This window comes from Heptranchias perlo, chromosome 7 (assembly GCF_035084215.1).
Source record: "Heptranchias perlo isolate sHepPer1 chromosome 7, sHepPer1.hap1, whole genome shotgun sequence".
Taxonomy (NCBI): Eukaryota; Metazoa; Chordata; class Chondrichthyes; order Hexanchiformes; family Hexanchidae; genus Heptranchias; species Heptranchias perlo.
Window position 1 is genome coordinate 554,794 of NC_090331.1, and position 23,851 is coordinate 578,644.

The window sequence follows — 23,851 nt, forward strand, 5'->3', positions numbered from 1 at the left end:
CTCAACTACCTCCTCTTTTACTGAGAGTCTGGCAGCAAGTTTTTCCTTGGTAAAGACAGATGCAAAGTACTCAGTTAGTATCTCAGCCATGCCCTCTGCCTCCATGCGTAGATCTCCATTTTGGTCCCTAATCGGCTCCACCCCTATTATTACCCGTTTACTATTTATACGCCTATAGAAGATTTTTGGATTCCCTTTTATGTTGGCCGCCAGTCTATTCTCATACTCTCTCTTTGCCCCTCTTATTTCCTTTTTCACTTCCGCTCTAAACTTTCTATATTCAGCCTGGTTCTCACTTGCATTATCAACTTGACATCTGTCATACACCCACTTTTTCTGCTTCATCTTACTCTCTATCTCTTTCGTCATCCAGGGAGCTCTGGCTTTGGTTGCCCTACCTTTCCCCCTGTGAGAATGTACCTAGACTGTACCCAAACCATCTCCTCTTTAAAGAGCGCCGTTGTTCGATTACAGTTTTGCCTGCCAATCTTTGATTCCAATTTATTCGGGCCAGATCAGCCAATTTTAACCCACTGGAATTGGCCCTCCTCAAATTGAGCATTTTTACTCTAGATTGCTTCTTGTCCTTTTCCATAGCTATTCTAAACCTTATGATACTATGATCACTGTTCCCTAAATGTTCCCCCACTGACAGTTGCTCCACTTGACCCACCTCATTCCCCAGAACTAGATCCAGCAATGCCTCCTTCCTCATTGGGCCGGAAACATACAGGTCAAGCAAGTTCTCCTGATAACACTTCAGAAATTCCTGCCCCTTTTTGCCCCTTACACCATTACTATCCCAGTCAATATTAGGATAGTTGAAATCCCCCATTATCACTATTATATGGTTCTTGCACCTCTCTGTAATTTCCCTGCAAATTTGCTCCTCTATATCCTTCCCACTAATTGGCGGGAGTTCTGGGAAATTAAATGGGGAAATAACTCATGAAAGAAGCAGAATAACTGCAAAATACTAACCACAACACAGGTCTCATGTAAGAAAGAAATGGATAATGAAGGCATCTGCCAACATGAGACGCATAGAGTACAAAATAAATATATTCCTATGTGGAAAAAATGGGGCACATCCAAGTATTGAGTTCCATGGATAAACAGATTAAAACTGAAGTGAAACTTAAAATGAAAGCACATGATAAAGTTAGGGCAAGCAATACTAAAGAAAATCATGAGGAAAATAGTGTAATAAGGAGGTGTAAATTAAACTCAGAGGGCTACAAAGGAATATGAAAAAAGGCTAGCGGGTAATGTAAAAGAGAATAGTAAGGGCTTTGATACGTGTATATAAATGACATAATACCCTTGTTCAAGAAGGGGGAAAGTAGATGAACCAGGTAACTACAACCCAGTTGGTGCAACATCAGTTGTGGGGAAACTCTTTTAAGATTCCATAATTCGCGATAAAATTACAAAATATTTAGAAATGTACAGATTAATCAAGGACGGACAGCATCGATTTGTTAAAGATCAGTCGTGTTTGACAAATTTAACAAGTTTTTTTGAGAAGGTAACTGATATGTAGAGATAAAATGAATGCAGTAGATGTAACTTATGTTGTAACTCCAAGCATGTGCACACCAACGGAACTCCGCACACACCTAAATTCTGGCATCTCATTTCCAAATCCCTCCCTCTTTAAAACCCAGGCCAAGTCATACTTGTCTTTGAAGATTTGCTGCGCAATCTTCTGTTCCTTCTTCTTGCCCGAATCTTGCAGAGTGAAAACCTTCTTTAATTGCTCCAAGGATGCCTGGCAGGAGGCAGCCATCTCCTGGGGCCTGTCCAACATGGTCTTCAGGTGAGGGTCTATGGGAGGCAGAGGCTCATCGGGTTGAAATGCTTTGTATTGAAGACACTGCAAGAAATCACAAGAACTCTAAAATCCTTCAGTTATCCAAAAACAAGTTTGAAGCTTGTACAGAGTAAGATGAAGCAGAAAAGTGGGGGGCCTATATCAGATGTCAGGTTGATAATACAAGTGACAACCAGGCTGAATATAGAAAGTTCAGAGGGGAAATGAAAAAGGAAATAAGAAGGGCAAAGAGAGTGTATGAGAATAGGCTGGCAACTAATATAAAAGGCAATCCAAAAGTCTTCTTTAAAGTCTTTTTTAAATAGTAAATGGGTAGTAAGAGGAGGGGTGGAGCCGATTAGGGACCAAAATGGAGATCTACACATGGAGGCAGAGGGTATGGCTGAGGTACTAAATGAGTACTTTGCATCTGTCTTTACAAAGGAAGAAGATGCTGCCAGAGTCTCAGTAAAGGAAGATATAGTTGAGATACTGGATGGGCTAAAAATTGATAAAGAAGAGGTACTTGAAAGGCTAGCTGTACTTAAAGTAGATAAGTCACCAGGTCCAGATGGGATGCATCCTCGGTTGCTGAGCGAAGTACAGGTGGAAATTGCTGAGGTCCTGGCCATAACCTTCCAATCATCCTTAGATATGGGGGGTGGTGCCAGAGGACTGGAGAATTGCAAATGTTACACCCTTGTTCAAAAAAGGGTGCAAGGATAAACCCAGCAACTACAGGCCAGTCAGTTTAACTCAGTGGTGGGGAAACTTTTAGAAACAATAATCTAGGACAAAATTAACAGTCACTTGGACAAGTGTGGATTAATTAAGGAAAGCCAGCACGGATTTGTTAAAGGCAATTCATGTTTAACTAACTTGATAGAGTTTTTTGATGAGGTAACAGAGGGGGTTGATGAGGGTTGATGTGGTGTATATGGACTTTCAAAAGGCGTTTGATAAAATGCCACATAATAGGCTTGTTAGCAAAGTTGAAGCCCATGGAATAAAGGGGGCAGTGGCAGCATGGATACGAAATTGGCTAAGTGACAGGAAACAGAAAGTAGCGGTGAACAGTTGTTTTTCGGACTAGGGGAATTTATACAGTGATGTTCCCCAGGGGTTGGTACTAGGACCTCTGCTTTTCTTGATATATATTAATGACTTGGACTTGGGTGTACAGGGCAGAATTTCAAAATTTGCAGATGACACAAAAGTTGGAAGCGCAGTGAACAGTGAGGAACATAGTGATAAGACTTCAAGAGGATATAGACAGGCTGATGGAATGGGCGGTCACGTGGCAGATGAAATTTAACGCAGCAAAGTGTGAAGTGATACATTTTGGTAGGAAGAATGAGGAGACGCAATATAAACTAAAGGGTACAATTCTAAAGGGGGGTGCAGGAACAGATAGACCTGGGGGTATATGTGTACAAATCGTTGCAGGGCAGATTGAGAAGCATACGGGATTCTGGGCTTTATAAATAGAGGCATAGAGTACAAAAGTAAAGAAGCTATGATGAACCTTTATAAAACACTGGTTCGGCTACAACTGGAGTATTGTGTCCAACACTGGGCACCGCACTTTAGGTAGAATGTGAAGGCCTTAGAAAGGGTGCAGTAAAGATTTACTAGAATGGCTCCAGGGATGAGGACTTCCATTACGTGAATAGATTGGAGAAGCTGGAGTTGTTCTCCTTAGAGCTGAGAAGGTTGAGTGGATATTTGATAGAGATGTTCAAAATCATGAGGGGTCTCGACAGAGTAGATAGAGAGAAGCTGTTCCCATTGGCAGAAGGGTCGCGAACCAGGGGACACAGAATTAAGGTAATTGGAATAAAAACAAAGGAGACATGAGGAAAAACTTTTTTCACGCAACGAGTAGTTATGATCTGGAATGCACTGCCTGAAAGGGTGGTGGAGGCGGATTTAATCGTGGCTTTCAAAAGGGAACTGGATAAGTACTTGAAGGAAAATATCTGCATATCTACGGGAAAGGGCCGGAGAGTGGGATTAGCTGGATTGCTCTTGCGGCAAGCCGGCACGGGCTCGATGGGCCGAATGGCCTCCTCAGTGCTGTAACCATTCTACTATTCTAAGCTCCTTCAGCTTTGCTGGACAAAGATCAAAATGGTTAAATCCAAGCAACAGATATAAACTAAGTATTATTAAGTATGAGGTGAACAGTCCCCAAAATGGACATGACATTGGAACAAGTGGGTTCTAAAAGATTCTGACAAAAGATCTGACCCAAAACATTAAGCTTTTCTCTTCACAGATATGACGACCCAGTTTTAGCAATTTTTCTGTTTAGCTGTACTGCTCATTATATCTTTGTTTTGAAAGTGACAAAATAAAATAATCAGTACAATTGTAGCATTTATATGAATAATATTACTGCTTTGGGGCAGTGTGTCGTGTCAGTTAGGGGAGAGGGAGGAGCGACCGACTGGGTTGTTAAGTTACCAAGTAATACTAACTAGAGCATTGGGAGAGCACAACGGGAGCGGCCCCAAGTATTTAAAGCAGAGCATTGGGAGAGCGTGAACCAACAATGCAGCGACCCCAAGTAGTTAAAGCAGAGCGTGGGGAGAGCACGGAGCACCACGGGAGCGGCAGAGCATGGAGAACAAACTGAGAAAATTTGCAAAAGTGACATCACAGTCGATGTAGCGGAGGTGCCCATAAAAATGATGGTAAGTCAATTTTGTATACACACTATAATATTAATTGTACTTGGTTATCGTTGAATGAGAAATAACTATCTAAAAATGGGTAAATAAAGAAAGAAATAATTAAGTAATAATCAGAGAAATTAATCAATCACTAACTGATTCGAAATCATTGTATCATAGTAGGTATAGCACAGGAGGTCGTCATTTGGCCCCTCGTGCCTGTGCCGGCTCTTTGAAAGAGCTATCCAATTATTGCTCATTCCCCATAGCCCTGTAAATTTCTTCCCTTTAAGCATTTATCCAATTCCCTTTTGGAAGTTACTATTGAATCTGCTTCCACCGGCCTTTCAGGCAGTGGATTCCAAATCATGACAACTCGCTGTGTAAAAAAATGTTTCCTCATGTTGCCTCTGGCTCTTTTGCCAGTCACCTTAAATCTGTGTCAGAAGAACATAAGTCCTCTGGTTACCGACCTTTCTGCCACTGGAAACAGTTTCTCTTTACTCACTCTATCAAAACCGTTCATGATCTTGAACACCTCTATCCAATCTCCCCTTAACTTTCTCTGTTGCAAGGAGAACCCCAGCTTCTCCAGTATCTCCACATAACTGAAGTCCCACATCGTTGGTACCACTGTAGTAAATCTTTTCCGCACCCAAAGGCCTTGACATCCTTTCTAAAGTGTGGTGCCCAGAACTGAACACAATACTCCAGCTGAAGCCTAACCAATGTTTTATAAAGGATTAGCATAACTTCCTTGCTTTTGTACTCTATGGGCCCGATGTTAGCAGGGCTGCGGGTTTCCGGCGGGGGGGCTATCGGGTGCGTGGGTAACGCGCCCGGTGAAATTAGTCAGCTCCCCGCGCGATCGTAGCATCCAATCCACTAATTGGATCCACTTACCTGCTCCTCCGGGTTCCCCGCTGCTGATCTGCGCGTAGGGCAGGCTGCGCATGCGCAGTAAGATCTGTCAGCTGGGGGAGCTCTATTTAAAGGGGCAGTCCTCCACTGACAGATGGCTGCAACAAATAGCAAAAATTACAGCATGGAGCAGCCCAGGGGCAAGGCTGCTCCCAGTTTAATGATGCCTCACTCCAGGTATCAATACATGGGGTGAGGAGGAGGGGGAGGACAGAGATCTTCCACCCGGCGTGCAGGAGGAAGCGGCCTGCCTCTGCCACCAGAAAGGCCTGGCTCGAGGTGGCAGAGGAGGTCACCAGCGCAACCAACATATCGGCCACTTGCATACAGTGCAGGAGGCGCTCCAATGGCCTCAGTAGGTCAGCCAAAGTGAGTATACGTAGTCTTTCCCCTACACTCCGTCTGCCACATCACCGCCCCCACCCCACATCTCCTTCAGCACTGCCAACACTACTCTGTCACATCACCCCTCATACCCACTCAAAGCTCATCCTCATCTTACCTGCATCTACTCACCTCGCCAGTACTCATCCCGCCACTAACACGCAACCCAATCCTCATACAATCTCATGGCTCTATCTCATACTCACCCTCTCGTGCATCTCTTTCACGGCCAGCCTCACTCAACCTGCCACTACCTGTGCTGCAGCCACAGGGCATGCATCACATATGTGCAGTAGGCAGCGTAAGGCAAACGTGTCGTGAGCATGAAGGGGATGCACAAGGGCGTATGAGGGATTGTCATGGGTGTTACTTATATTGAATTACTGACCAACTCACATTACACATTATATTGGCACCACTACTGCCATGTCTTCGCGAATCCTGTCTGGTTTGTGCAATAATGCCCTCTCCTGAGGATCACTATGAGGACCCACAACTGATGCCACCCATTGTGTCACTGCAGAGTGGGTGTAGGTGTATTTGCAGGGCTCGTTTGCGCAGACGACTGAGAGACATCGGCGATGTCCCCGGTTGCACCCTGGAAGGATGCGGAGGAGAAGTTGTTGAGGGTAGTGGTGACTTTGACAGCGACAGGTAAGAAGATGGTGCTCGGGCCAGCCAGGAGCAGCTCGGCACGAAAGAGGCTGCAGATGTCCACGACTACATGTCGGGTGACTCTGAGCCTCCGTGTGCATTGCTGCTCAGAGAGGTCCAGGAGGCTGAGCCTCGGTCTGTGGAACCTGTGGCGAGGGTAGTGCCCTCTGCGACGCATCTCTCTCTTCGGTAGCCCTCCCTCCTGCTGTGCAGGTGGATGTGTCACAGCACTCTGTTGTGGAGCTCCACGTGTCAGAGGTGGACGGCGTGGATGGCGAGGCTGGTGATGCTGTTCGCCCTCCGAGGAGGTCATGACTGCAGCTACGGCGGCCCCCATCCACAAGATGTACATCTGAGGGGGTCCGCAAGGTAGTTACATGTCTCCGGACCCCGGGGTAAGTGTGCAGGTTGGTGACTTTGACTGTCAGGAGGAGGGTGGTCGAGGCCAAACTTTGTCCCAAGTGACAGAGTGGCCTCCTGCAATGGGCGAGGGTCTCTCCCCCCCCCCACCTGTCAAATGGACCTTTGCAGCTGCCACAGGCTGACAGCTGCAACACGTCCATTCGACCTGGGAGTGTTTCCCCCAGTGTGGGAAACAGTCCCAGTTTGCTCCAAAATCACACACAGTCCCTTAATCAGGTCAGTTAATGACCTGAAATACCTAAATAAATACTTTCAAGTGGCATCCCGCTGGCTTTAATTGCTTGCGGGATTCCCACCAGCAGGGGCTGCGCACGCACGCCGGCACGTCAGCGGGGAACCCGGAAGTGCGCGGGTTCGAGGCGGGCTCCGGTCCAGCTCAGGGATTCTCCGATTTTCGGAGCCCCCCCGCCAGGAATGCACCCGATAGCGGGTGCTAAAATGACGCCCCATGTCTCTATTTAGAAAGCCCAGGATCCCACATGCCTTTTAAACAGCCTTCTCAACTTCTCCTGCCACCTTCAAAGAATTGTGTACTTACAGCCCCAGGTCTCTCTGTTCCTGCACCCCCTTTAAATTTGTACCATTTAGTTTATTTTGCTTCTCCTCATTCTTCCTACCAAAATGTATCATTTCACACTTCTCTGTTAAATTTCATCTGCCATGTGTGTGCCCATTTCACCAATCTGTCTATGTCCTTCTGCAATCTGTTACCACCCTCATTATTGACTAAATTTTCAAGTTTCATGTCCTCTGCACACTTTGAAATTATACACTCAATACCCAAGTCCAGGTCATCAATATATATCAAAAAGAGCAGTGGACCCAACACCGACCCCTGAGGAACACCATTGTATACTTCCCTCCAATCTGAAAAACAACCATTCAACACTCTCTGCTTTCTGTCCCTTAGCCAATTTTGCATCTACGCTGCCACTGTCCTTTTAATCCCATCGGCTTTGATTTTGCTAACAAGTCTATCATGTGGTACTTTATCAAATGCCTTTTGAAAGCCCATATACACATCAGCCGCACTACCCTCATTAACCCTCTCCGTTACTTCATCAAAGAACTCAAACAAGTTAGTCAAACACAATTTGCCTTTAACAAATCTGTGCTGGCTTTCATTTATTTGCCCATACTTTTCCAATTGACAATTAATTTTGTCCCGGATTAGTGTCTCAAAAAGTTTCCCCACCACCGACATTAGGCTGACTTTTAAAAAATTCTTTCATGGGATGTGGGCGTCGCTGGCGAGGCCGGCATTTATTGCCCATCCCTAATTGCCCTCGAGAAGGTGGTGGTGAGCCGCCTTCTTGAACCACTGCAGTCCGTGTGGTGAAGGTTCTCCCACAGTGCTGTTAGGAAGGGAGTTCCAGGATTTTGACCCAGCGACGATGAAGGAACGGCGATATATTTCCAAGTCGGGATGGTGCATGTCTTGGAGGGGAACGTGCAGGTGGTGTTGTTCCCATGTGCCTGCTGCTCTTGTCCTTCTAGGTGATGGAGGTCGCGGGTTTGGGAGGTGCTGTCTAAGAAGCCTTGGCGAGTTGCTGCAGTGCATCCTGTGGATGGTACACACTGCAGCCACGGTGCGCCGGTGGTGAAGGGAGTGAATGTTTAGGGTGGTGGATGGGGTGCCAATCAAGCGGGCTGCTTTATCTTGGATGGTGTCGAGCTTCTTGAGTGTTGTTGGAGCTGCACTCATCCAGGCAAGTGGAGAGTATTCCATCACACTCCTGACTTGTGCCTTGTAGATGGTGGAAAGGCTTTGGGGAGTCAGGAGGTGAGTCACTCGCCGCAGAATACCCAGCCTCTGACCTGCTCTCGTAGCCACAGTATTTATATGGCTGGTCAATGGTGACCCCCAGGATGTTGATGGTGGGGAATTTGGCGATGGTAATGCCGTTGAATGTCAAGGGGAGGTGGTTAGACTCTCTCTTGTTGGAGATGGTCATTGCCTGGCACTTGTCTGGCGCAAATGTTACTTGCCACTTATCAGCCCAAGCCTAGATGTTGTCAAGGTCTTGCTGCATGCGGGCTCGGATTGCTTCATTATCTGAGGGGTTGCGAATGGAACTGAACACTCTGCAATCATCAGCAAACATCCCCATTTCTGACCTTATGATGGAGGGAAGGTCATTGATGAAGCAGCTGAAGATGGTTGGGCCTAGGACACTGCCCTGAAGAACTCCTGCAGCAATGTCCTGGGGCTGAGATGATTGGCCTGCAACAACCACTACCATCTTCCTTTGTGCTAGGTATGACTCCAGCCACTGGTTTCAATTTTACTAGGGCTCCTTGGTGCCACACTCGGTCAAATGCTGCCTTGATGTCAAGGGTAGTCACTCTCACCTCACCTCTGGAATTCTGCTCTTTTGTCCATGTTTGGACCAAGGTTGTAATGAGGTCTGGAGCAGAGTGGTCCTGGCGGAACCCAACCTGAGCATCGGTGAGCAGGTTATTGGTGAGTAAGTGCCTCTTGATAGCACTATCGACGACACCTTCCATTGCTTTGCTGATGATTGAGAGTAGACGGATGGGGCGGTAATTGTCCGGATTGGATTTGTTCTGCTTTTTGTGGACACAACATACCTGGGCAATTTTCCACATTGTCAGGTGGATGCCAGTGTTGTAGCTGTACTGGAACAGCTTGGCTAGAGGCGCAGCTAGTTCTGCGGGATGTTGTCAGGGCCCATAGCCTTTGCTGTATCCAGTGCACTCAGCCGTTTCTTGATATCACGTGGAGTGAATCGAATTTGCTGAAGACTGGCTTCTGTGGTGGTGGGAATATCGGGAGGCAGCCGAGATGGATCATCCACTCGGCACTTCTGGCTGAAGATGGTTGCAAACGCTTCAGCCTTGTCTTTTGCACTCACGTGCTGGACTCCGCCATCGTTGAGGATGGGGATGTTTACAGAACCGCCTCCTCCAGTTAGTTGTTTAATAGCCGGGTTTATCCCTCTCCCCTTTTTTGAACACGGGTGTAATATTTGCAATCCTCCAGTCCTCTGGCACCAACCCCATATCTAAGGGGGATTGGAAGATTGTGGCCAGAGCCTCCGCAATTTCCACCCTTACTTCCCTCAGTAACCTAGCATGCATCCCATCAGGACCGGGTAACATTTCGACTTTGAATACTGCCAATCTTTTAAGTACCTCCTCTTTATCTATTTTCATCCTTTTGAACAATGCTACTACCTCCTCTTTTACTACTACAGTGTCAGCATCCACTTCTCCAGCGAAGGCAGATGCGAAATATTCATTTAGTGCCTCAGCCATGCCATCTGCCTCCACAACAAACATCGAAAGTTACGGCACTGAAGGAGGCCATTCAGCCCATCATGCCCATGCCGGCTGAAAAGAAGCTATCCAGCTTAATCCCACTCTCCAGCACTTGGTCCACAGCCCTGTAGATTACAGCACTTCAAGAGCACATCCAAGTACTTTTTAAATGAGTTCAGGGTTTCTAATCCAACCACCCTTTCAGGCAGTGTGTTCCAGACCCCCACCACCCTCTGGGTGAAAAAATTTCTCCTCAGCTCCCCCCTTCCTTCTACCAATTACTTTAAATCTATGCCCGCTGGTCACTGACCCCTCTACTAAGGGAATAGGTCCTCCTTATCAACTCTATCTAATCCCATCATAAATTTTATACACCTCAATTAAATCTCCCCTTAGCCTCTTTTGTTCCAAAGAAAACAACCCCAGCCTATCCATTCTTTACTCATGGCTAAAATACTCCAGCCCTGGCAACATCCTCGTAAATCTCCTCTGTAACGTCTCTAGTGCAATCACATCTTTCCTTTAATGTGGTGATCAGAACTGTACGCAGTACTCAAGTTGTGGCCGAATCAATGTTTTATACAGTTCTAGCATAACCTCCCTGCTCTTGTAGTCTATGCCTTGGCTAATGAAGGAAAGTATCACATATGCCCTTTTAGCCACCTTATCCACCTGTCCTGCTACCTTGAGGGATCTGTGCACATAGAACCATAGAAAAGATACAGCACAGAAGGGGGCCATTCGGCCCATCGTGTCCGCGTCGGCTCGAAGAACAACCAGGTGCCCATTCTAACCCCACCTTCCAGCACCCGGTCCGTAGTCCTGCCGATCACAGCACTTTAGGTGCAGGTCCAGGTACTTTTTAAAAGAGTTGAGGGTCCCTGCCTCCACCACCAATTCGGGCAGCGAATTCCATACACCCACCACCCTCTGGGAAAAAATGTTTTCCTCACGTTCCCCTCGAAACCTTCCGCCAATCAGCTTAAATCTATGTCCTCTAGTTCTTGAACTCTCTGCTTGGGTTCATGTCACGCTACATGTTACCCCACCAGCGAACAAATGTTATCTGTTTTTAATATAACGGGTCAGTTGCTGTCTTTTCTACGTTTCTACCTCTCTATCTCTGTTTTTTTTTGTGTTTGTTGTTTTTTTTTGGTGATTTGTATATTCTGAGACCTGGCAGGTAACACCTGTCTGTCTGCACACTGATTGCCTTGGCAACGGGCAGTTGAAAAAACTGTCTGTACTCACCAAGCATTGTTCTGTGAATTATAAATGCGACTTCATTTCGAGGATTTCATTTCCACATCGTTCACCTGAGGAAGGAGGTAGCCTCCGAAAGCTTGTGAATTTAAAATAAAATTGCTGGACTATAACTTGGTGTTGTAAAATTGTTTACAATTGTCAACCCCAGTCCATCACCGGCATCTCCACATCTCTGCTAGGGGAAACAGGTACTTCCTGTCTACTCTATCTGGGCCCCTCATAATTTTGTAAACTTCAATCAAGTCACCGCTCGGCCTCCTCTGCTCCAAGGAAAACAACCCCAGCCTATCCAATCTCTCCTCCAATTTTCAAGCCCTGGCAATATTCTTGTAAATCTTCTCTGCACTCTCTCCAGAGCAATTACATCCTTCTTGTAATGTGACCAGAACTGCGCACCATATTCCAGCTGTGGCCTGACCAGTGTTTTATACAGTTGCATCATTACATCTCTGCATTTGTATTCTATACCTCGGCTAATAACGGAGATCATTCTGTATACCTTCTTCACAACCTTATACTGCCATTTTCAGGGACCTGTGCAGAAACACTCCAAGATCTCTCACTTCCTCTACCCCTCTCAATATATTCCTGTTTACTGTGTATTCCCTTTTACTGTTTGCCCTCCCTAAGTGCATTACCTCACACTTCTCCGGGTTGAACTCCATTTGCCACTTTTCCGCCCACTCCACCAACTCATTGATATCTTCTTGGAGTCTACAGCTATCCTCTTCACTATCAACTACACGGCCAATTTTTGTGTCGTTTGCAAATTTGCCAATCATGCCCCCTACATTCAAGTCCAAATCATTAATATATACCACAAACAGCAAAGGACCAAACACAGAGCCCTGTGGCACACCACTGGAAACGGATTTCCATTTGCAAAGACATCCATTGACTTTTACCCTTTGTTTCCTGTTACTGAGACAATTTTGGATCCAATTCGCCACATTTCCCTGTATCCCATGGGCTTTTATCTTTCTGACCAGTCTGCCATGTGGGACCTTGTCAAATGCCTTACTAAAATCCATGGAGACAACATCCACTGTACTACCCTCATCAATCCTCCTTGTCACTTCCTCAAAGAATTTAATCAGATTTATAAGGCATGACCTTTCCTGAACAAATCCATGCTGACTATCCCTGATTAAACCATGCCTTTCAAAGTGACAGTTTATCCTATGACTGGCCTGTAGTTACTGGATTTATCTCTCTTCCCCCTTTTTTGAACAGGGGTATAACATTTGCAATCCTCCAGTCCTCCAGCACCATCCCCATATCTAAGGAGGATTGGAAGATTGTGGCCAGAGTCTCTGCCATTTCCACCCTGGGGATGCATTCCATGTGGATCAGGTGACTTTTCTACTCTGAGCATATTGGACCATCTTCAGCCAGAAGTGTCGAGTGGATAATCCATCTCAGCCTCCTCCCGATATCCCCACCATCACGGAAGCCAGTCTTCGGCCAATTCGATTCACTCCACGTGATATCAAGAAACGGCTGAGTGCACTGGATACAGCAAAGACAACATCCCAGCTGTAGTGCTGAGGACTTGTGCTCCAGAACTAGCTGCGCCTCTAGCCAAGCTGTTCCAGTACAGCTACAACACTGGCATCCACCCGACAATGTGGAAAACTGCCCAGGTATGTCCTGTCCACAAAAAGCAGGACAAATCCAATCCGGCCAATTACCGCCCCATCAGTCTACTCTCAATCATCAGCAAAGTGATGGAAGGTGTCGTCGACAGTGCTATCAAGCGGCACTTACTCACCAATAACCTGCTCACCGATGCTCAGTTTGGGTTCCGCCAGGACCACTCGGCTCCAGACCTCATTACAGCCTTGGTCCAAACATGGACAAAAGAGCTGAATTCCAGAGGTGAGGTGAGAGTGACTGCCCTTGACATCAAGGCAGCATTTGACCGAGTGTGGCACCAAGGAGCCCTAGTAAAATTGAAGTCAATGGGAATCAGGGGGAAAACTCTCCAGTGGCTGGAGTCATACCTAGCACAAAGGAAGATGGCAGTGGTTGTTGGAGGCCAATCATCTCAGCCCCAGGGCATTGCTGCAGGAGTTCCTCAGGGCAGTGTCCTTGGCCCAACCATCTTCAGCTGCTTCATCAATGACCTTCCCTCCATCATAAGGTCAGAAATGGGGATGTTCGCTGATGACTGCACAGTGTTCAGTTCCATTCGCAACCCCTCAGATAATGAAGCAGTCCGAGCCTGCATGCAGCAAGACCTGGACAACATCCAGGCTTGGGCTCATAAGTGGCAAGTAACATTCGCGCCAGATAAGTGCCAGGCAATGACCATCTCCAACAAGAGAGAGTCTAACCACCTCCCCTTGACATTCAACGGCATTACCATCGCCGAATCCCCCACCATCAACATCCTGGGGGGTCACCATTGACCAGAAACTTAACTGGACCAGCCATATAAATACTGTGGCTACGAGAGCAGGTCAGAGGCTGGGTATTGTGCGGCGAGTGACTCACCTCCTGACTCCCCAAAGCCTTTCCACCATCTACAAGGCACAAGTCAGGAGTGTGATGGAATACTCTCCACTTGCCTGGATGAGTGCAGCTCCAACAACACTCAAGAAGCTCGACACCATCCAAGATAAAGCAGCCCGCTTGATTGGCACCCCATCCACCACCCTAAACATTCACTCCCTTCACCACCGGCGCACTGTGGCTGCAGTGTGTACCATCCACAGGATGCACTGCAGCAACTCGCCAAGGCTTCTTCGACAGCACCTCCCAAACCCGCGACCTCTACCACCTAGAAGGACAAGGGCAGCAGGCGCATGGGAACAACACCACCTGCACGTTCCCCTCCAAGTCACACACCATCCCGACTTGGAAATATATCGCCGTTCCTTCACTGTCGCTGGGTCAAAATCCTGGAACTCCCTTCCTAACAGCACTGTGGGAGAACCGTCACCACACGGACTGCAGCGGTTCAAGAAGGCGGCTCACCACCACCTTCTCGAGGGCAATTAGGGATGGGCAATAAATGCCGGCCTTGCCAGCGACGCCCACATCCCGTGAACGAATAAAAAAAAAAAAATTCAATATCTCACTTATTCTGCTTGCTTCTGCAAATAACTATATATTTGTGAATAAACCTGTTAAATCATTTAGCCTGTTGCAGAAAATTTCTGGCATTGCCAATATTATTAGGCTCCTCAAATGAGATAAGAGGTGATAAAATCCTAGTACTGTCCAGTAGCAAGATTACAATAAATGCGAGAATGGTTTGTCCTGTGACATGCCACTTCCCACATTCTGAAGCCTTAAGGTTAATCTTCTATCAAAGCTTGCCTATGGAAGCTGCTTTTTGCAATTAGAATGAGAAAAAGTATTTGGAGCAAGCCACAACAATCTACCCCTCTGATAGCAGTAAGGGTCCTACATGGAATGTATTTTAGAATTACATAAGAGTCTAGAGAACACAGACATGCAATTCAGATCAAATGGTCTATGCCGGCATTTATGCTCCACACGAGCCTCCCCCCACCCCTCTTCATCTAACTCTATCTTAACCCTGAATAGTCTTCGCCCAGCACAAATTCTGCCATAATTCTGATCCATTTAGAGCTGAACTCTTCAGACAGAACTAAAGCCCATCTCCTTGCAGAGGGAGTACCTGATCTCCAACTGATGGTTCCAACCCCCAACATAACCAACATTGGCACCATGTGGAAATCATGGCACTTACAGAAGGCAGAGAGTCGTGGTGAACAGCTGTTTTTCAGACTGGAGGGAAGTATAGAGTGGTGTTCCTCAGGGGTCAGTATTAGGACCATTGCACTTTTTGATACATGTTAATAACCTGAACTTGGGTATACAGGACATAATTTCAAGGAAAAATGACAAGAGGCAATATAAACTAAATGGTACAATTTTAAAGGGGGTGCAGGAACAGGGAGACCTGGGGGTTCACATACTCAAATCTTTGAAGATGGCAGAATAAGTTGATAAGGCTGTTAAAAAAGCATACAGGGTCTGATTTCAAAATCTGCAGATGAGACAAAACTTGGAAGGGTAGTGAACAGTGAGGAGGATAGTGATAGACTTCAAGAGGATATAAACTGGCTGGTGGAATGGGTGGAAACGTGGCAGATGAAATTTAACGCAGAAAAATGTGAAGTGATACATTTTAGTAGGAAGAACGAGGAGAGGCAATATGAACTAAAGGGCACAATTCTAAAAGGAGTGCAGGAACAGAGAGTTCTGGGGGCATATGTGCGCAAATTGTTGAAGGTGGCAGGACAGGTTGAGAAAGCGGTTAAGAAAGCATACAAGATCCTGGGCTTTATAAATAGAGGCATAGAGTATAAAAGCAAGGAAGTTATCATGAACCTTTATAAAATACCGGTTCAGCCACAACTGGAGTATTGTGTCCAGTTCTGGGCACCACACTTTAGGGAGGATGTGAAGGCCTTAGAGAGGTTGTAGAAGAGATTTACTAGAATGATTCCAGGGATGAAGGACTTCAATTGCGTGGATAGACTGGAGGAGCTGGGGTTGTTCTCCTTAGAGCAGAGCAGGTTGAGAGGAGATTTGATAGAGGTGTTCAAAATCATGAAGGGTCTAGACAGAGTAGATAGAGAGAAACATTGGCAAAAGGGTCAAGAACAAGAGGACATAGATTTAAGGTGATTGGCAAAAGAATCAAAGGTGACATGAGGAAAAACTTTTTTTTAACCCAGAGAGTGGTTATGATCTCTATCTACTCTGTCTAGACCCTTCATGATTTTGAACACCTCTACCTCGATAGAAAGGTTACAGCACAGAAGGAGGCCATTCAGCGAGTCCGCGCCGGCTCTGTGCAAGAGCAATCCAGCTAGTCCCACTCCCCCGCCCTTTCCCCCAAATGGGCCGAAGGGAGGGAGAGAAAAAAAACAGGGAACTACAGGCCAGTTAGCCTGACATCGGTCGTCGGGAAAAAGCTGGAATCCATTATTAAGTAAGTGGTAACAGGGCTCTTAGAAAATCATAATATGATTAAGCAGAGTCATCATGGTTTTATGAAAGGGAAATCATGTTTGACAAATTTATTAGAGTTTTTTGAGGATGTAGTTAGCAGGGTAGATAAAGGGGAACCAGTGGATGCAGTATATTTGGATTTTCAAAAGGCATTCGATAAGGTGCCACATAGAAGGTAAGGGCTCATGGGTTGGGGGTAACATATTAGCATGGATAGAGGATTGGTTAAAGGACAGAAAACAGAGTAGGAATAAAAGGTTCATTCTCAGGTTGGCAGGCTTGTAACTAGTGGGGTGCTGCAAGGATCGGTGCTGGGGCCTCAGCTACTTACGTTCTATATTAATGATTTGGATGAAGGGACCGAGTGTAATGTATCTAAGTTTGCTGACAATACAAAGCTAGGTGGGAAAGTAAGCTGTGAGGAGGACACAAAGAGTCTGCAAAGGGATATCGACAGGTAGGTGAGTGGGCAAGGTGGCGGCAGATGGAGTATAATGTGAGGGAAATGTAAGGTTATTCACTTTGGTAGGAAGAATAGAAGAACGGAATATTTTTTAAATGGTGAGAAACTATTAAGCTTTTTTCTCTGAGGGTCGTGAGTCTGTGGAACTCCCTTCCCCAGAGAGCGGTGGAGGCAGGGTCATTGAATATTTTTAAGGCTGAGTTAGATAGATTCCTGATTAAAAGGGAGTCAAAGGTTATAGTAGGTAGACGGGAAAGTAGGGTTGAGGTCTCAATCAGATCAGCCATGATCTTATCAAACGGTAGAACAGGCTCGTGGGGCCGAATGGCCGACTCCTGCTCTTAATTCGTATGTTCGTATGTATGTAGAAACTATTGAACGAAGGTTCATTAGATTGATTCCTGGGATGAGAGGGTTGTTCCATGAGGAGATTGAGTGGAAGGGGCCTATATTCTCTGGAGTTTAGAAGAATGAGAGGTGATCTCATTGAAACATATCAGATTCTGAGAGGGCTTGACAGGGTAGATGCTGAGAGTCCAGAACTAGGGGGCATAGTCTCAGGATAAGGGGTCGGCCATTTAGGACTTAGATGAGGAGGAATTTCTTCACGCAGAGGGTTGTGAATCTTTGGAATTCTCTACCCCAGAGGGCTGCGGATGCTGAGTCATTGAGTATATTCAAGGCTGAGATTGATAGATTTTTGGACTTCAAGGGATATGAGGATCAGGCAGGAAAGTGGAGTTGAGGTCAAAGGTCAGTCATGATCTAATTGAATGACGGAGCAGGCTCGAGGGGCCGTATGGCCTACTCCTGCTCCTATTTCTTATGTTCTTATGATACCCACATACTAGCCTTCAGCAGTGAGTTGAAGCAGTGCAATTTTATCAACAGTCATATACATACAAGTCACCTGCATTCTGGTTTAGAACTTAGTTTTACCTGGAAGAGCCGCTGAAAATGAGGATTCGGAACTTTATTGACTTTGAAAAGATCTTCCATTTCTTCCTCGTCGTCCACAACCAAATTCATGGAGTCGATTAGAGCATCCACGGCTGATAACTGCTCCTCTGTTAGGCAAAAGAGAGAGTCTAACCACCTCCCCTTGACATTCAACGGCATTACCATCACCGAATCCCCAACCATCAACATCCTGGGGGTCACCATTTACCAGAAACTTAACTGGACCAGCCATATAAATACTGTGGCTACAAAAGCAAATCAGAGTCTGGGTATTCTGTGGCGAGTGACTCACCTCCTGACTCCGCAAAGCCTTTCCACCATCTACAAGGCACAAGTCAGGAGTGTGATGGAATACTCTCCACTTGCCTGGATGAGTGCAGCTCCAACAACACTCAAGAAGCTCAACACCATCCAGGACAAAGCAGCCTGTTTTATTAGCATCCCATCCACCACCCTAAACATTCACTCCCTCCACCACTGGCGCACTGTGGCTGCAGTGTGTAACATCCACAGGATGCACTGCAGCAACTCGCCAAGGCTTCTTCAATAGCACCTCCCAAACACATGATCTCTACCACCTAGAAGGACAAGAGCAGCAGGCACATGGGAACAACACCAACTGCACGTTCCCCTCCAAGTCACACAACATCCTGACTTGGAAATATATTGCCGTTCCTTCATCGGCGCTGGGTCAAAATCCTGGAGCTCCCTACCCAACAGCACTGTGGGAGAACCTTCACCACACGGACTGCAGCGGTTCAAGAAGGCGGCTCACTACCATCTTCTCAAGGGCAATTAGGGATTGGCAATAAATGTTGGTCTTGCCAGCGACGCCCACATTCCATGAATGAATAAAAGATGTGAAGGCCTTTGAGAGGGTGTAGAAGAGATTTACTAGAATGATTCCAGGGATGAGGGACTTTAGTTACGTGGATAGACTGGAGAAGGTGGGGTTGTTCTCCTTGGAACAAAGAAGGTTGCGAGGAGATTTGATAAAGGTATTCAAAATTATGAAGGGTCCAGACAGAGTAGAGAGAGAGAAACAGTTCCCATTGGTGGAAGGGTCAAGAACCAGAGGTCATAGATTTAGGGTGGTTGGCAAAAGAACCAAAGGTGACACGAGGAAAAACTTTTTTTACACAGCGAGTGGTCAGGATCTGGAATGCACTGCCCGAGGGGGTGGTGGAGGCAGATTCAATCATGGCCTTCAAAAGGGAACTGGATAAGTACTTGAAAGGAAAAAATTTGCAGAGCTACGGGGATAGGGCAGGGGAGTGGGACTAGCTGGATTGCTCTTGCATGGAGCCGACGCGGACTCGATGGGCCAAATGGCTTCCTTCCGTGCTGTAACCTTTCTATGATTCTATGATTAAACAGAGAGAGTGATATTTAAAGATGTTGAGCAAATCAGAAAATGTAGACAAAGATACTGAGCTAGCTCAGTTAGAGGTAATGGAAAAAGCAAAAAAGCAAGTGTTTTAACTAAGAGTGCAAATTTCAACTAGGCTGCAGCTCGACTGAGTGTGGAGGCATGCCGGAGGACTGAGAGTGGCCAAATAGTACCCATTATTAATAAGCAAGACAGAGCTAATCCAGGCCAGTTATCTTAACATCAACAGCAGGGAAAATTTTAAAATCTTTAATTAATGATGAAATTACCACGTATCAAGATAAAGGAAACAAAAGTAGCCAGCACAGATTTCAAAACGGACAATCGCGCTTGACAAACCTCAAAAAATTCTTTGAGGAGGTAACAGACATGGCAGTTGGGGGAATGCAGTGGATGCAGATATAAATGGGTTTGATCTAATAGCCATTACCGAGATATGGTTGCAAGGTGACCAAGGTTGGGAACTAAATATTCCAGGGTACGTGTCATTTCGAAAAGACAGGCAGAATGGAAAAGGAGGGGGGTAGTCCTGATAATAAAGGATGTCATAAATACATTGGTGAAAAAGGATCTTGGCTCGAAGGATAAGGAAGTAGAATCAGTAAGAAATAACAAGGGGTAGAAAACACCCCTTGTGGGAGTAATTTATGGGCCCCCTAAAAATAGCTATACCGTTGGACATAGTATTAATCAAGAAATAATAGGAGCTTGTAACAAAGGTAATGCAATAATCGTGGGGGACTTTAATCTTCACATAGACTGGATAAATCAAATTTGGAGGACGAGCTCATGGAATGCATTCAAGACAGTTTCCTAGAACAATATGTCATGAACCAACCAGGGAACAGGCTATTTTAGATCTTGTATTGAGTAATGAGACAAGGGTTAATTAGTAATCTCACAGTAAAGGATCCTCTGGGGAAGAGTGATCATAATATATAGAATTTCACATTGAGTTTGAGAGCGAAGTACTTAAGTCTGAAACTAGAGTCTTAAACTTAAATAAAGCCAATTACACAGGTACGAAGGGTGAGTTGGCTAAGGTAGATTGGGAAATTAGATTAAAAGGTATGACGGTAGGTAAGCAATGGCAAACATTTAAAGAAATATTTCAATATTCTCAACGAATATACATTTCATTGAGAAATGAAAACTCCACAGGAAAAGTGATTCATCCGTGGCTAACTCCAGAAGTTAAGGATAGTATTAGATTAAAAGAAGAGGCCTATAATGTTGCCAACAAGACTAGTAAGCCTGAGGATTCGGAGAGTTTTAGAAACCAGCAAAGGATGATCAAAAAATTGATCAAAAGGGAGAAAATAAAATATGAAAGTAAACTATCAAGAAATATAAAAACGGATTGTAAAAGCTTCGACAAGTACAGCCGATTAGGGACCAAACAGGAGATCAACTCACGGAGGCAAGTGGCATGGCCGAGGTACCAAATGAGAACTTTGCATCTGTCTTTACCAAGGAAGAAGATGTTGCCAGAGTCTCAGTAAAGGAAGATGTAGTTGAGATACTGGATGGGAACACTTCAGCAGTCAAGGACATTCAGCCACCGATCTTCGGGTAAGCGTTCTCCAAGGCGGCCTTCGAGACACAAGACAACGCAAAATCGTTGAGCAGAAATTGATACCCAAGTTCTGCACCCATGAGGACGGCCTCAACCGGGATCTTGGGTTAATGTCGCGCTACACGTAACCCCACCAGGGGAAAAAAAAGTTATCTGTTTTTAATACAACTGGTCATTCTCTCTCTCTCTTCCATTGGGATGTTTCCCTCTGTCTCTCCCTCTCTTTCTTTGGTTCTGGCCGTTTGTATATTCAGTTGTCTGGGGTATCTAAGGTTTCTGCACTTTGGCAAGAAAAATCAGAGAGCAAGTTATTATCTTAATGGCAAGAAACTGGAAAGTACTGCAGTACAAAGGGATCTGGGGGTCCTAGTGCAAGAAAATCAAAAAGTTAGTATGCAGGTGCAGCAGGTGATCAAGAAGGCCAACAGAATGTTGGCGTTTATTGCTAGGGGGATAGAATATAAAAACAGGGAGGTATTGCTGCAGTTATATAAGGTATTGGTGAGACCGCACCTGGAATACTGCATACAGTTTTGGTGTCCATACTTAAGAAAAGACATACTTGCTCTCGAGGCAGTACAAAGAAGGTTCACTCGGTTAATCCCGGGGATGAGGGGGCGGACATATGAGGAGAGGTTGAGTAGATTGGGACTCTACTCATTGGAGTTCAGAAGAATGAGAGGCGATCTTATTGAAACATATAAGATTGTGAAGGGGCTTGATCGGGTGGATGTGGTGAGGATGTTCCCAAGGATGGGTGAAACTAGAACTAGGGGGCATAATCTTAGAATAAGGGGCTGCTCTTTCAAAACTGAGATGAGGAGAAACTTCTTCACTCAAAGGGTGGTAGGTCTGTGGAATTTGCTGCCCCAGGAAGCTGTGGAAGCTACATCATTGAATAAATTTAAAACAGAAATAGACAGTTTCCTAGAAGTAAAGGGAATTAGGGGTTACGGGGAGCGGGCGGGAAATTGGACATGAATTTAGATTTGAGGTTAGGATCAGATCAGCCATGATCTTATTGAATGACGGAGCAGGCTCGAGGGGCCGATTGGCCTACTCCTGCTCCTATTTCTTATGTTCTCTGTCTGAACACTATTCAATTAATTTGATGGCCTTGATAACGGGCAGTTGGAAAGATTATCTGTAATCACCAGGCATTGTTCTATGACTATATATGCGGTAATTTTCAATGAATTTCGACACTCACCTGACGAAGGAGAAAGCCTCCGAAAGCTTGTGATTTTCAAATAAAACTGTTGGGCTATAACCTGGTGTTGTAAGATTCCTTACATTTGGACTAAAAATTGATAGAGGAGGTCTTTTTTTAATTCATTAATGGGATGTGGGCGTCGCTGGCAAGGCCAGCATTTATTGTCCATCCCTAATTGCCCTTGAGAAGGTGGTGGTGAGCCGTCTTTTTGAACCGCTACAGTCCGTGTGGTGAAAGTTCTCCCGCAGTGCTGTTAGGAAGGGAGTTCCAGGATTTTGACCCAGCGATGATGAAGGAACGGCGATATATTTCCAAGTCAGGATGGTGTGTGACTGTGTGACTTAGAGGGGAACGTGCAGGTGGTGTTGTTCCCATGTGCCTGCTGCCCATTTTGGAGGGGGAGGGCGAACAGCCAGCTGTCGTGGTGCACATAGGCACCAACGATATAGGTAAAAAAGGGGATGAGGTCCTAAAAGCAGAATATAGGGAGTTAGGAGGTAAATTAAAAAATAGGACCTCAAAGGTAGTAATCTCAGGATTGCTGCCAGTGCCACGTGCTAGTCAGAGTAGAAATAGGAGGATATTTCAAATGAATACGTGGCTCGAGGAATGGTGCAAGGGGGAGGGATTCAAATTCCTGGGACACTGGAAACGGTTCTGGGGGAGGTGGGACCAGTACAAACCGGACGGTCTGCACCTGGGCAGGGCCGGGACCGCTGTCCTAGGAGGAGTGTTTGCTAGTGCTGTTGGGGAGGGTTTAAACTAAAGTGGCAGGGGGTTGGGAACCTGAGCAGGGAGAGAGGAAAGCGTAACAGGAAGGGACAGAAGGTATGGAGTAATAGGTAAAGTGTTAAAAAAGGAAAAAGCAGGAACTAAGCGTCACAAAACAGATTTGAAAGTTCTTTATCTGAATGCACGTAGCATTCGTAATAAAATGGACGAGTTAACGGCACAAATAACTACGTATGGGTATGATCTTGTGGCCATTACAGAAACATGGCTGCAGGGTGACAACGACTGGGAATTAAATATGCCAGGGTATTTAACAATCAGGAAGGACAGGCAGGAAGGAAGGGGAGGTGGGGTGGCTATGTTAATAAAGGAAGGAATCACTGTAATACAGAGAAATGATATTGGGACAAAGCATCAAGATAATGAAACAGTTTGGGTGGAGATAAGGAATAATAAGGGAAAAAAAACATTAGTGGGCGTAGTATATAGGCCTCCTAATAGTTGCAACTCTGCTGGAAGAAGTATTAATCAGGAGATAGTCGGGGCATGTAATAAGGGAACAGCCATAATTATGGGGGATTTTAATTATCATATTAACTGGACAAATCAAATTGGGCAGAGCAGCCTTGAGGACGAGTTCATTGAGTGCATCAGGGATGGATTTCTTGAGCAGTATGTAACTGATCCTACAAGGGGGCAGGCAACCTTGGACCTGGTCCTGTGTAATGAGTCAGGATTAATTAATAATGTCCTAGTTAAGGATCCCCTTGGAACGAGCGACCACAACATGGTTGAATTCCATATCCAATTAGAGGGTGAGAAGGTTGATTCTCAAACAAGCGTACTGAGCTTGAATAAAGGAGACTATGATGGTATGAGAGCGGAATTGATTAAAGTGGACTGGGAAAATAGATTAAAGGGTAAGACGGTACATGAGCAGTGGTGTTCATTTAGGGAGTTATTTTACAACTTTCAAAATAAATATATTCCACTGAGGAAAAAAGGGTGTAAAAGAAATGACAGCCACCCGTGGCTAAGTAAAGAAATCAAGGATAGTATCCGACTAAAAACAAGGACATATAAGGTAGCCAAACTTAGTGGGAGGAT

The 23,851-nt window shown here is 45.6% G+C and overlaps 1 protein-coding gene across 3 annotated transcripts in view; it reads right to left on the minus strand.

Moving 5' to 3' along the window:
• xrcc5 (X-ray repair complementing defective repair in Chinese hamster cells 5) overlaps window positions 1-23,851 on the minus strand; it is a 487,392-nt gene that overhangs the window by 298,295 nt on the left and 165,246 nt on the right. For all 3 annotated transcript variants that reach the window (XM_067986924.1, XM_067986923.1, XM_067986925.1), the window contains exons 13-14: window positions 17,813-17,940; window positions 1,680-1,876 (exon numbers count right to left, since the gene is read on the minus strand). In XM_067986924.1, coding sequence (XP_067843025.1) covers window positions 1,680-1,876; window positions 17,813-17,940 — 325 coding nt within the window. The remainder of the gene's footprint in view (window positions 1-1,679; window positions 1,877-17,812; window positions 17,941-23,851) is intronic.